At 45.3% G+C, this 13,003-nt stretch overlaps 1 protein-coding gene across 5 annotated transcripts in view; it reads left to right on the top strand.

Moving 5' to 3' along the window:
• Positions 1-13,003, top strand: part of KIF17 (kinesin family member 17) — a 59,771-nt gene that overhangs the window by 34,211 nt on the left and 12,557 nt on the right. For all 5 annotated transcript variants that reach the window (XM_072609157.1, XM_072609156.1, XM_072609155.1 and 2 more), the window contains exons 6-10: positions 2,367-2,476; positions 3,068-3,215; positions 6,078-6,724; positions 7,987-8,064; positions 10,012-10,139. In XM_072609157.1, coding sequence (XP_072465258.1) covers positions 2,367-2,476; positions 3,068-3,215; positions 6,078-6,724; positions 7,987-8,064; positions 10,012-10,139 — 1,111 coding nt within the window. The remainder of the gene's footprint in view (positions 1-2,366; positions 2,477-3,067; positions 3,216-6,077; positions 6,725-7,986; positions 8,065-10,011; positions 10,140-13,003) is intronic.

Below are 13,003 nucleotides of genomic sequence, written 5' to 3'. Positions count from 1 at the left end.
TGCGACTCTGTTCATATATAAGTCTATACAAAATACATATATAGGTATACATAGGTATAGGTATCCACATATAAAGTGGATACAAGGTAACTTTGGAAAGGAAGACACTTAACAGGTGGGGGAACCAGAAAGTGCCTTTTAGAATAGCAGTTCTCAAAGTTTGGTCCAGGGATTCCAGGGACTCGCTGAGGTCCTTTCAGGGGTTTTGTGAAGTCAAAATTATTTTCATAATAACACTAAGGTGTTTTAATTTCTAATAGGGTAAACATTGATAGGGAGCACCAAGGATATGCTGGTAAATGTTCAACAACCAGGTGGGGAAGGGAATATGTTTATGTTACACTTTTAAGTTTAATCTGCAAAATTATCATTTTCCCCATCACTTTCTTAAGCCTAGATAAGCAATAAAACGATGAATCAAGCCCTGATTTGAATTACTTGCCTATTTTCCAAGGTGTAAACACTCACAAGAAAAATTGAACAATCAGCTTTCTGGAGCTGATAAGAGCTGGCTCCACCATGCCCCCTGATATAACCCATGTAAACAAAAGTCCTTTGAGGGTAGGTGATCAATTTTAAGAGCGTAAAGTATAAATGTTTGAGAACCACTACTCTAGAAATAGTTCTTATATCAACCAATCAGCATGTAGTAAGTGCCTACTATGTGTCAGGTACTGAGGATATAAGTATAAAGATTGAAGAGCCCTCCTTGCAAAGAGCTTGTGGGGGAGAAAACTGCATGTAGAATGTGTTCATCCTTCACTGCTGAAGAAGACCATGCCATCAGAGAAATGATGACATGACTTGCACTTGACTTTGTTTTGAGGGCGGGAGGGCTGTGCAGGTTACCAGCCTCACTTCTCCTCCAGAGCCATCTGAATCCAGTGACCAGATATTTATGAGGATGACTGGAGATGACCCAGGATGAGGCAATTAGGGTTGAGTGACTTGCCCAAGGTCACACAGCTAGTGAGTGTCAAGTGTCTGAGGTGAGATTTGAACTCAAGTCCTCCTGACTCCTGCACTGGGGCTCTATTCACTGCACCACCTAGCTGCCCCTGTATATAAAATATATATAATATCAATATAAAGTGAAGAAATACAAATATAGACAAAGTAATAAAATTCAGGGTAATCTGGGAGAGAGGGCAACACCAAAAGTTGGGCGAATTAGGAAAGGATTCATGTGAGAGATGGTGTTGGAGCTTCTCTGGGATCAGGTGAATCAATTGCACTAATGGATTGCGCTAAGAATTAAAAAAATTTTAAATAATTTTACTATGATTTCTTCTATCTGTGCAAATGCATTTTAAAAACAAACAATTACAGGCAGATTTGATCATTTTACCTTGAAATAAAGATTTTCATCCTGTTCTATTTTCTTTGCCTTATTGATAAAAACAAAAATGTGTCAATGGCGTCAGTTGATGTAGTTTGTTTCCTTGATGTATTCTTAAATTCTGGCCCTTGTAACATTAAAAGAAGAGAAGGACTTAATGAAAACGGTAGGGGTAAGAACAGAGGACATTCCAGATATGGCGGTGAGGGAAGTACTAGCCAGGGGACCTGGATTCCAGATTTGGAGATGGAGGGTCTTGTGTGAGGAACAGAAAGAAGGCCAGATTGACAGGATCATGGAACGTGGGAGGGGGAACTGGAAAGATAGGTTGGGGCTAGGTCAATGTGGGCTTTGAAAACTAGAGTTTATATCTGATCCTAGAGGCAATAGGAAACCACTGGAGCAGAGGAGTCACAGGGTCCAATCTGTTCTTAAGGAAAATTATAGAGAAGCTGTTGATCTGTACTGGTGGAGGGAATTTCCTCCTGAGGATACCAGAGGTGCCAAACTTGAAGAAAGCACTCTGCCAAATCAGATTAAAATGCATTTGGGGAAATGTCAAACAAAATGAATAAAAATTGGATACAACCTAGAACAGAGGTGGAGAACCTGCGGCCTCCAGGCCACATGTGGCCCTCTAGGTGCTCTAGTGCGGCCCTTTGACAGGTTTGGATTCAGTCAAATGGCTACACTTGAGGGCCTAGAGGGCCATATGTGGCCTTGAGGCTGCCAGTTCCCCACCTGTGGCTTAGATAATGTTAATTTATGATTTTCTAAGTCAGTATGACTGCCAGCAGGAATCTGTTTCTATTTGAATTTGATACCACGACTGTACATCAGTAGTTCCCAAGTCTGGTCTAAACTCCAAATACACATATTTAATAGAACTTTGTGATGTGTGTAAAACTAATACTTACGCAATAGTTTGTTGCCAATGGGATTATACAAATTAATTTCTAAGCATGGTTTCTAAATCTCTTGTGTGCTTTGGATTACACACTGACCCCTATGATCTGCTTACTGTCAGCCTTGTTATCGAACGATCTGTATGTTAAAGCCCAGCAAACTGAGGAGAAGCCGCCTGCCCCTCCACCTCCTCAGCCAGATACTGAAGCAGAGAAGCAGTTGATTCGGGAGGTAAGCACTAGGGAGGGCTTGTACCTAGGAAATGAGGCAGCCATTTCTCCAGCTGGGGCCCAGCGAGGTGAGGTGGGGTCATATGGAATGTAAGATTCTGAAGGGATTTGAACTTAGATCCACTGATTTCAAGTCCAATGCTTTTCCCACCTTGCCATGTTGGCTTTCTTTGTGTCAGGGTCCATGGCAAGAGCACTACTTGTTATATGACCTGGGACAAGGCTCATTTATAAGGGAAGGAAAGGGAATAAGCTTGTATATAGCACCTATTGTTCCAAGCTAATTGCTTTACAAATATGATTTCATTTGATCCTAACAACAACCCTGGAGGGAGGTGTTAGCATTATCACCCCTATTTTACAAATGAGGAAACTGAGGTAGATAGAGGTGAAATGACTTACCCAGAGTCACATAACTAGTGAGTGAGGCCAGATTTGAACTCAAGTTTTTCTGACTACTTTTTCCCAGTGGTATACCCACTGCACTACCAGTTGCCTGATAGTTGAATGGATTGGTCTAAATGATCTCTAAGAGCTGTCAGCTCTTAACCTTCTGATCCTCTGGTCATGGACATGCTGCCCTGTCTTTCAGGAGTATGAGGAACGACTGGCCCGGCTAAAGGCTGATTATGAAGCAGAGCAAGTGTCAAGAGCCAAGCTCGAAGAGGACATCACTGCCATGCGTAATTCCTATGATGTGAAGCTTTCCACCTTGGAAGAGAACCTCAGGAAGGAGGCTGGTGGGTACTGCCCAGGGGTGAGTGGCATGGGGGGGTGATGATAAGAAGAGACGTAAGTGCTAAGATTGAGGCTTATAGCATTATCGATCTGGAAGGGACTTCAGAGGTCATATGGTTCAGCCTCTTCAATTTGCAGAGGAAGAAACTAAGGCCCAAGGAGGACATAGTAAGCATCAGAAGTGGGATTTGAACCCAGGTTCTCTTATTGCAGATCCAGGGCCCTTTCCACTCTACCACACTGGTTACCCATGACTGTCTTGTGAACCATTTTAATTCAGTGGCTTAAGCCCATTTTTCATGAGGCCAAGTCTTAGGGTTGATTCTCATGGAAGCTGGTGATCTTTCCTCTACTTCCTGACTACATATGGCGCCTGCCAGCACAGGTCGGCCATTGATCCCATGGAAGAGTGGACCAGGATGATTTGATGTGGCTCATCTCTAGGGTTGGGGAAACAACCCAGAGGGCTTATCCTTCTAATGATGACTCAGAAGGATTCTGTTGATTCATAAAGGATAATTCTGCCTATCCCTCTTTTTGTCTTTTTTAGTGTTTTATGGATACTCTTTCCTTGTCGTCTATCACTATCTCAATGAATCCTTGGCCCCTAATAGAATTCTCCTTGGTAATGAATAGTTACAATCAGGCAAAACAAATGAACAATGTTTGAATATATGCCTCTAATGAGGAAATATGTTTTGCATGACTTCATGTTATATGGTGTTATATTTCTTGCCTTTTTGATGGGTCAGTAGGGGGTGGAGAGAGGAAGAGAATTTGGAACTAAAAAAAATTTTTTTAAAGATAAAAAGGAAAATCTATGCCTCACTCCACACCTGTAGTCCACTATTTCTTAACAATATGTAGGAAGACTTACTCTCTAGAAGGCCAAACACTATGCACTGGGAATATATAAAAAAAAAAAAGGTTAATAGTCAGCTCCTGTCAATAATTTTATGCACAGATAATTCAATTCAGCAAATGTTTATTAGGCACCTACTGTCTACATGACCTTGTGTGCTAGGCATTAGGAGCTATGCTCCAAGGCAGAATTGGAGAATGACCAAAGAGAAGGCCAGGAATTTGATCAGAGGAGTGCATTTTCCCTCAGACACCTTGAACATAACACAATTTAGACGCTTTGGGGGCATTGGTGAAGTCCAGTGTTTCTGAATGTCCTTTTTGTCCAACATAGTAGATTACAAGAGACCAAGTACCTAATGGTAATGGGAAGGAGACATCCTTCCCTGGATGGGAAGGCTGGGTAACCAAGCCAAGGCTGGGTAACTATTTTTTGTTGCAGAGGTGACCTTGATCAGGGTTCCCTCTCAGGCCATCTTAGGATCATGGAGCACAGATTTAGGACTAGAAGAGACTTGAAAGACCATCCACCATCCCCTCCTCGTTTTATGGATATGAAAACAGTCAGAGGGATGGAAGTGACTTACCCATGGTCATATAGCTAGTCTGGTACTCTGTCTATTACGCCACCCTGCCCTTTTGTGATTCTGTAAGACAGAAAGCCTGGGGTTGAGCCCTGGCTTTTTACCAATGTAGCTTTGATCTCTTAGTCTGTTTCCACATCTGTAAAATTAATACTTAGTTTCCTGGAAGAGAGGAACTTCATAAACAATAAACATAACTTCCTAACATTTAGGAAGTGTGAGTTATTTTTGTGATCAGGAATGAAGTTCTTGAGTCCCTGGTATATGTCCCTAGAGGCCTAGATTTGCAGTCAAGAACACTTGGGTCTGGCCTACCTCTGACCCATGTGGCCACTAGAACCTGGCAAGGTGTTTAATTTCTCAGTGCCCCCAGGAGACTATAATTTCTAAGACTATAATTTGCAGGTGAATTGCTGACCTGAATCTAGTGGGAGGAAGGAGTTTCAACATGGGGAACTTCCCACATTGATTAAAGCACAGACCTAGAAAAAAATGATTGCCCCTGAGAAGCTGATGGCCTTTCTGGGGGATAAGCTCCACACAGGAGCAGGTCAATTGATGCCAATAGATGATAATGGCTAACATTTATGTAGCACCTACTATGTGCCATGCAGTGCTTTTTAAATGTTATTTTGATCTCACAACAATCTTGGGAGGCAAGGGCTGTTATTATCCCCCTTTTATAGATGAAGAAACTGAGGCAAACCGGTTAAGTGACTTGCCCACGGTCACAGAGCTTATTAGTTATCGTTCATTTGTGTCTGATTCTTCGTGACCCCTTTTGGCAAAGATACTAGAGTGGTTTGCCATTTCTTCTTACAACTCATTTTATAGACAAACTGTTGAGTGACTTGCATGGCCTTACACAGCCTGCAAGTGTCTGATGTCAGAGCTGAACTCAGACCTTCCTGACTCCAGACCTGGTGCTCTATCCACTATGCCATCTAGCTATTGTCACAGAATGTGTCTGAGGCTGGATTTGGACTCAGGCACTTAGGTGCCTACAATAATGTCATAGATATTGTGAAATGGGCAGAGTGATCCCAGTGTGATGGGCCGGTCAGGAAAGGCTTTCTGAAACTGGGCATCCAGCTGACCCCAGAAAGATGGGTAAGGTTTGGAAAAGAGGAGAAGGGATTAAGAAGGAATGGTAGGACATTCTAGTTGGGGAAATGACATGAACAAAGATACAGATGCTAGAGCATTTGTGTTGCTGGGATTAATAAGGGAACTCTTCTGGCTGAAGCCTGACCACTCAGGACCTTGAATGTAAACTAACAATTTAGAAAGAGTGTGCTTTGGAATAATTTGGAGCAAACTTCCTCTTAGTGAAATGATTCTGGGTTTGGGAGGTCACCTGACCTTAGCACTCCCTCTACGCCTTAGAAAAATAGTAACCAAAAAATTTTTATTTTTCAGAGGCTGCCCTGAAGGCCGAGGCTCTGGCCAAAGCCGAGGCCCTGGCCAAAACTGAGGAACTGCTCAGGGTGGAGGCCCTGGCCAAGGCTGAAGCTGCCCTCAAGAGTGAAGACCTCCTGAAATCCGAAAGCCAGTTGGAGGTACTCCCTGAGGCACCATCATTGGAGGTCCCAATCTTGGAGGTTCCATCATTGGAGATTCCATTGTTGGAGGAATTCAATAAGCCTGAGGATACCTGCCAGCCTGAGGTCTCCTTCCTCCCTGAGGTTCCCTTCCTGCAAGAAGTTCCCCCTGAGGCTGAAGCCCCATTTATGTCTGAGGAGCCATTTCCATCAGACATTCCCACAGAGCCAGCAGCCTCACCACCACTTGTTATCACTGAATCTGATGCTCTACTCAAACCCAACGATGAGCTCCCCCCCAGGCCTGAAGCCTTCTTCAAGGGTGAAGATGAATCCGAGCAGGCCATGCAGTCTTCCCTGGAACAGACATTTGTGGAGTTACAGCCTCTTATGCTAGATATTACATCTCCAGAAGCTGAGCAGATTGCTGGGCAGCTGGCCATATTTGATGAGCTAGAGGTAAAGCTGTCCAAGATTTCCTCTGGGCCTGCCCACAAGCTGGATATGTCAGAAATCCCACTGGAGGTATCTTTTGCTTTATGGTAACTTGATTAAGGGAAGTTCGCCATCCTTGAATTTATCTAGCGGGGTATGTTGGAGAATGTGCATAGTATATTGGAAGGGAATGGGTAGAGTTTGGAATCATGGTGCCTCTTACTCCACCTTAATGGCCTGGGGGTGGGCACAGTAGCATTTGGGGACCCTGGAGAGAAGAGAACAAATGTAGCTCTCTCAGAAAACTGGGGATACATAGACAATTTTGTAAATCAGGTCCCTTCGCAGGGAGGTGCCCATTCTGTGCCTGTGTGGGAAAAGTCCCACCAGTGACTTGGTTAGGGGAGGCAAATGCCCTTAGTTATTCCTGGGTTGAAGGAGCTGTGGGAGATGGAGGAAGGGAAGGAGATGGAGACTCACTTGAGGCATGAAGCCAACCTTGAAGTGTCCTTGTCTGAGCAGTGGGTGGAAGAGACCGTGGGCCTGGAAGGATAGGGATGGAGAACATGGTTCCTTCTCCTCTTGTGTGGAGGAATTCAACCCAGCCTTTCATTTCCAGAATATTCCTCCTCATCTAACTAAAGAACTCTCTTTCCCCTCTTCTTTTCCTTTTCTTCCCCATTTTTCCTCTCTCCCTTTCTAGTGTTCACTCCCTTTTTCCTCCTCTCTTCTGTTGCCTTTTCTTCTTTTCTTTCTCTCTCCTTTACTATCTCCATCCCTTCTCCTTTTATCTCCCGCCTCCTCCTTTTTCTCTGCCCTTCTGTGTCTTCTTTCTCTTTCTTTTTCCCTTCTCTCTTTGATTTCCCTTTTCTCCTATTTTCATCCACCCCTAGGTATGTCTTGAAACTTCTCTGGGACTCATCTGTAAAATGAGGGGGTTGGACTCATTGACTTATAAGGTCCCCTCTGATCCGTCCTATCTTTATCCCCTTTCTCCCTCTCTCTTTCTCTTCTTCTCTCTCCTTCTTGTCCTTTCCTTTTCACCTCTTTCTTCCCCCTCCCTTCTCTTCTCTCTCCCTCCTCTTCCTCCCATCCTCTCTCTTTCCTTTCCCCTTTCCCCTTCTGTCTCTCCTTCTTTCCCTTTCATCTCTCTCCTCCTCCCTTCTTTTTTTCCCTCTCCCTTTCTCTTCCCCCATCCCTCCTCCCCTTCCCCTTTTCTCCTTCTCTCTCCTCTCCTCAATGCAGGGGGAGAAGGTGTTGGATGCCAGTGTTAAGGGAGGAGGTGAATAATTGGGAGAGGGCATTGCTGCTCAGATCACCCCATTCCCTTTTTCATCCCTCCCCATTTCAAGTATTCCATGACCGAACTGCTGCCACCAAGTGACATGAAGCCTGAAGTTGATCCTGGCTTTGAAACGGTGCCCCAAAGTGTGAGTAGCTGCTCATGTCTGCCTTCCCACTTAGCACACTGAACGAGGAGCTCACCAAGACAAGGTTTTGAGAGGTCTTCAATTCTGCATACAACACTTCTCTCCCAGGGCTATTGTGCAAATTCAGAGAAGTGGAAACCTTGCTTGTTAACTGTGTGAGAGATTCATTTCTTTCCCTGGTGCCCCCATTGAAGGGTGCTGCAGCATTTCTCTGATTCCCTGATTGCCCTGCTATACAGTTGCCACACTCAGTTATGGAACTGGACTAGTTCTTGGTTATCCAGGAATTAGATTCATCCCATTCATCCCTACTGTATTCTAGAGACAAGAATGAATTGGTCACTGCCCTGAGGGAGTGTATATTCTGCTAGAGAAATACACCACATGTATGGAGGAGTAGATACAGGTGACATGCCATGTAAATCCACAGTGGTTTCCAGAAGGAAAGAGTGCTACTACCTTGGGCTGTGGGGTGAGGCTCACTGTAGGAGGCCCCATCTGCTCTGTTCTTAGATGGCAGGCCAGCATTGCCTGCTGGTGGGTACACCAAATGGAAATGCTCTGGTTTCCTGAACTCAGTTTGTCTGAAACAAGACACAGCTCTTCTCGAATCATTGATTTAGAACTGGGAGGGTCCTTAGAGGCCATGGAATCCAACACTATCATTTTACTGATGAGGAAAGAAATCTCTCAGGTAGTGAGTATAAGAAGCAGGATTTGATCCAGGTCCCCAAGCATTGCAATAAAGCAAAAAACTATTTTTTATTTGTCTAAGTATTCGCTTTAGACTTACTGGGGTTTGAGGAATTCAATTAATTGATTGATTTATTATTGTTAATTTATTAATTATTAACTAATTAATTAATTTTCACATACGAATACAAGCACAGCATCACTGTAGCAAGTACCCCTGAGATTCTGTGTCTGAATGAATGAGTGAAAGAAGTCAGACAGTCTCTTTCCTCCAGGAGTTTTCTACCAGGGGAGGCAGTACAAAGGGGAAAGCAATGGCCAGGAAAGTCACGGGGATGGGGAGTGGAGTCATAGGACTTTAGTGACCCAACCCACCCCCCCATTTTACAGATGTGGAAATGGAAGCACAGAGAAATGTGATTCACCCAGGCTCACACAGCTAGTGTATGAGAGGATTTGAACCCATGATGTCTTCCTGACTCCAAAGTTTAGCACACTCTACACTATTCCACATGAGACTCTAGGTTTGTAGCATCACAGATTGAGCCCTAGAAGGGAGAGTGAGCAGTGGTAGAATTGATTTGATTACCATTCCCAGAGCAGTCATAGGATCACAGATTTAGGGTTGAACAGATGAGGCAATTGAGCCTCCTCAATGAACCAATCCATCCACAAGCATTTAGTCAATGCCTCCTGTGTGCTAGGTAGTGGGGGTACAAAGCAAAATCCAAACAGACTCTGCCTTCAAGGAGCTTAGATGAGGAAAAGTGGATGGCTAGGAGATTGTTGGAATGGTTGGGATTTCTAGCCTCTGGGGCTAGCCAGATAGAGTTGACCATGTGCACCTGTGCTGACTGCCTCACTGATCAGAACAGTACAGCCCTAAGTATAGGTTGGTACCAGTACAAGGAAGATTTGGGAGGAACTATCCTCATGGGGGAGGTGGCATTTGTGTTGGTTGAGGATGGACAGGAATTCAATAGATGAAGACAGGAGAGAGGCAATTTTAGGTAGAAGGCATAGAGTAAGCAAAGGTGTGGAGGTGGGAGAGTACAGGCTGACTTCTGGGGACAGAAAGGAGTCCAGTTTGGCTGGAGCATAGGACCCACAGAGTAGAAGAGTGAGAGAAATAAGTCTATCGTCCCCCCTCTCTGTTCCCTCTGGTGCTTGACCTGCTGGCGCCCCTCATCCCTTTTCCTGCCCCACCTTTCTAATCTGCAGAAGCCTCATTGTCTTCTTTCTGTTCTGACCCAGGAGGCTGAGCAGCAGCCACAGATCCCCCAGCCTGTGGAGGTCATCAAAAAAGAGAACATAGGAGTGGAAGTGGCTGTGGTGACAGATGAAATCCCTGCGCCCGTGGACCAGGAGCAGGTGCTGGCCAGGTGAGAGCTGGAGAAGAGGGCTGCTCTAGTGCCCTGGGGAGAGAGGTGGGGGCGGGTGCAAGCATGGCTGAAGTCCATGGGCCTCTAGGCTGATCACAGAAGGGACAGCTAACCAGATCCCCAATCATGATAATGGAGGAGCAGTCTTCAGAATAAGGGAGCTGAGAGTACGGTGCTCTGCTCTGCCCTGGGCAGACCACATCTGGTGCCTTCTTTCTTCTTCAGGGACCATGATTCAGGAAGAACATTGACAAGCTGGAATATATTCAGAAGGGAGGAATGAGGCTGAGGGAAGGGGTATGCATATCCTCCCAGTTGTGACATCCTATATTCTAAGGGCCTCCCAGCTGTGACATCCTGTGTTCTAAGGACCTTTCCAGCTTTGACATTCCAGGTTCTAGGGAACCTCCAGCTCTGACATCCTGTGTTCTAAGGGCCCTTCAGCTCTGACATACTGGGTTCTAAGGGCTCTCCAAGCTCTGACATTCTGGGTTCTAAGGCCTTCCCAGCTCTGACATTCCATAATTCTATGAAATACATTCTGAAAAATCATCTTGGTCCAGGAAGCATTCTCCCTGACCTTTCCTGAACATTATGCCCTGCCCCAGGTGTGTTCTCGAGCCCTGGTGTACTTCATATTTCCTCAGGAGAGCCTCCCTGGTGGGTAGAGATCCACAAGGACAGACAATAGGCTTCTGCAGACTTGCCCAGAGTCACACACCTAGTAAGTATCTGAGCAGGATTTGAACTCAGGCCTTCCTGTGTCCAAGTCCAGCACTCAACTCCACTGTGTCACCAAACTGCCTAGATGGCTTGACACATTTAAAAGTGACACTTCTTCGTCACCCCTAGGCTAACTTGTTTGCCTCACTGTCTTCTCACAGTCTATCACAGATACATGGAAATGTATATGTCCTCTTGAAAAAGAAGTCATTTGAGACAACACAGGGTCATGTGCACAGAGCTGCAACTAAGACTGTTTATCAATAGTCTTGTCCAGGGCATCAGACTTTAATAGCTCTCCATTATGTTTTCGCTTCACTTCTGATTTCTAGCACCTAGATCCCAAGAACTGTCAGTCAACACAGGCAATTGTCAGATGAGACCTCCTTTTTGTCCCTGGGCCTGGACCCCAGCGGAATTCCTCATACTCTTACTCTCCTCTTGGGACCTTGCTGTCTCCCAAGGTCTTTGGGGGTCTGTCACAGGGCAGTGTTCTGGAATGTCCCCACAATTGCATTTGTCTTAAAAAGTTGATTAGAGGATGCCTTTTGTCATTTGCCCCAAGCTCAGTGAACATTTTATACCTCCCCTCTCAAGGTCAGGGATCTCTCTGAATGGTTCAGCTCTCTGCATCAGGCTGGCTTCTCTGGTGCTAAGACTGCTAGTGTGTGTGTGTGTGTGTGTGTGTGTGTGTGTGTGTGTGTGTGTGTGTGTGTGTGTGTGTGTGTGTGTGTGTGTGTGTGGAGGAGGGGTTCATTATTAGCTCTATGTTTGTCATATGTTAGCAAACAGCAGGCCCATAGAAGCTCAATGAATGCATACATGAATGAATCTGGGCCATCTCCAGTCTTCCTGATCCATACCTGGCCACTGGACCTAAATGGTTCGGGAGGAGAGAGTGAGGCGGGTGACTCTGCACAGCCCTGCTTCACTGTAATCCAATTCACTTACAAGTCACAGTATCACTTTCCTGGTGTCATGGTCATCTTTGAAAACGAAGGATAAACTATTATCACACAACATGAATGAATGCTTTATAACAAAACTCTTCCTGGAAAGACAGTTGTCCTGTCAAGGTCCCAAGCTGCTCTGCTGAGCCCCCAATTCCCCATTGTGCCTCCTGGCTTAGCCAAGCTTGGAGAGAGCTTTCCACTTCATTTTTTAAAAAAGCTTTATTGGTACCTGTTTTGGCATCTCACTCATTCTCAATATTTCCCTGCAGCTTTCTGCCCTCAGGGAGCCATCCTGAGCATAACCTCCCCCCCAGTTTGGCAAAACCATCCAACATATTGACGTGTGAGAGTGTATACAACCCTCCACACCCATAGTCCCTTACCTTTCAAACAAAGGAGGGAGGTGAATTTTTTTTCTTCCATTCCCAGGGCCAGGCTTGGCCATTGAAATTATACAGAGTTCAGGGTCATATTTATATGAGGTGGCATGTTCTTTAACGTGGGAGTCAGGAGATCAGAGTTTTAATTGTGGCTCTGCTACTACCTTTGTGATGTTGGGCAAGTCCTTTCTCTAAAAATGAACCTCACATCACTGATCATGCAGGGTTGTTGGGAGAGGAATATTGTGTAAGCCTTGGTGTCTTACAGAAGAATGATCTGCAGTCAGCAGCATTATCATTAGTTTTAACACAAGGGAAAAAGGAAACTCTCCGGGTGGAATGAGCCCTCCAAGGATGGCTGGGAGCAGGCAGAGGCTGTCTGGTGTCCCAGGCACGTGGTAATCAGCAACCAGAGAAGAGCTTGGGGTGTGCTGAATGTCTGGGGGTGGGGAGAGCTCCTGACTGCTTAGCCAAGCAAGATTCCATTTGGTAGCCAACAAAGGCTGCTGATTTAGACAGTTTAAAATCAAACACCAGCTGTGGGAAAGCAGGTCTGAGGAAGAGGACAGAAAGGAAGGGCAAGGATCTCTCAGTGGGAGCAAAGACCCCTCCCAGCCCTGACACCCTGTGTCCTAAGGGCCCTCCTGGCTCTGACACCCTCTGTGCTAAGGACCCTCCCAGCTCTGACATCCTATGTTTTAAGGGCCCTCCCAGCATTAATATCCTGTGTTCCAAGGGCCCTTGCAGATTTATTTACATATATTTGCAACTAGATGGAAGTTTTTATAGGAAAAGTATCTGGGAGCAG

This window comes from Notamacropus eugenii, chromosome 5, assembly GCF_028372415.1.
Source record: "Notamacropus eugenii isolate mMacEug1 chromosome 5, mMacEug1.pri_v2, whole genome shotgun sequence".
Taxonomy (NCBI): domain Eukaryota; kingdom Metazoa; phylum Chordata; class Mammalia; order Diprotodontia; family Macropodidae; genus Notamacropus; species Notamacropus eugenii.
The sequence above is the reverse complement of the archived record's forward strand: the minus strand, read 5'-3'. Positions and strand labels throughout refer to the sequence as shown.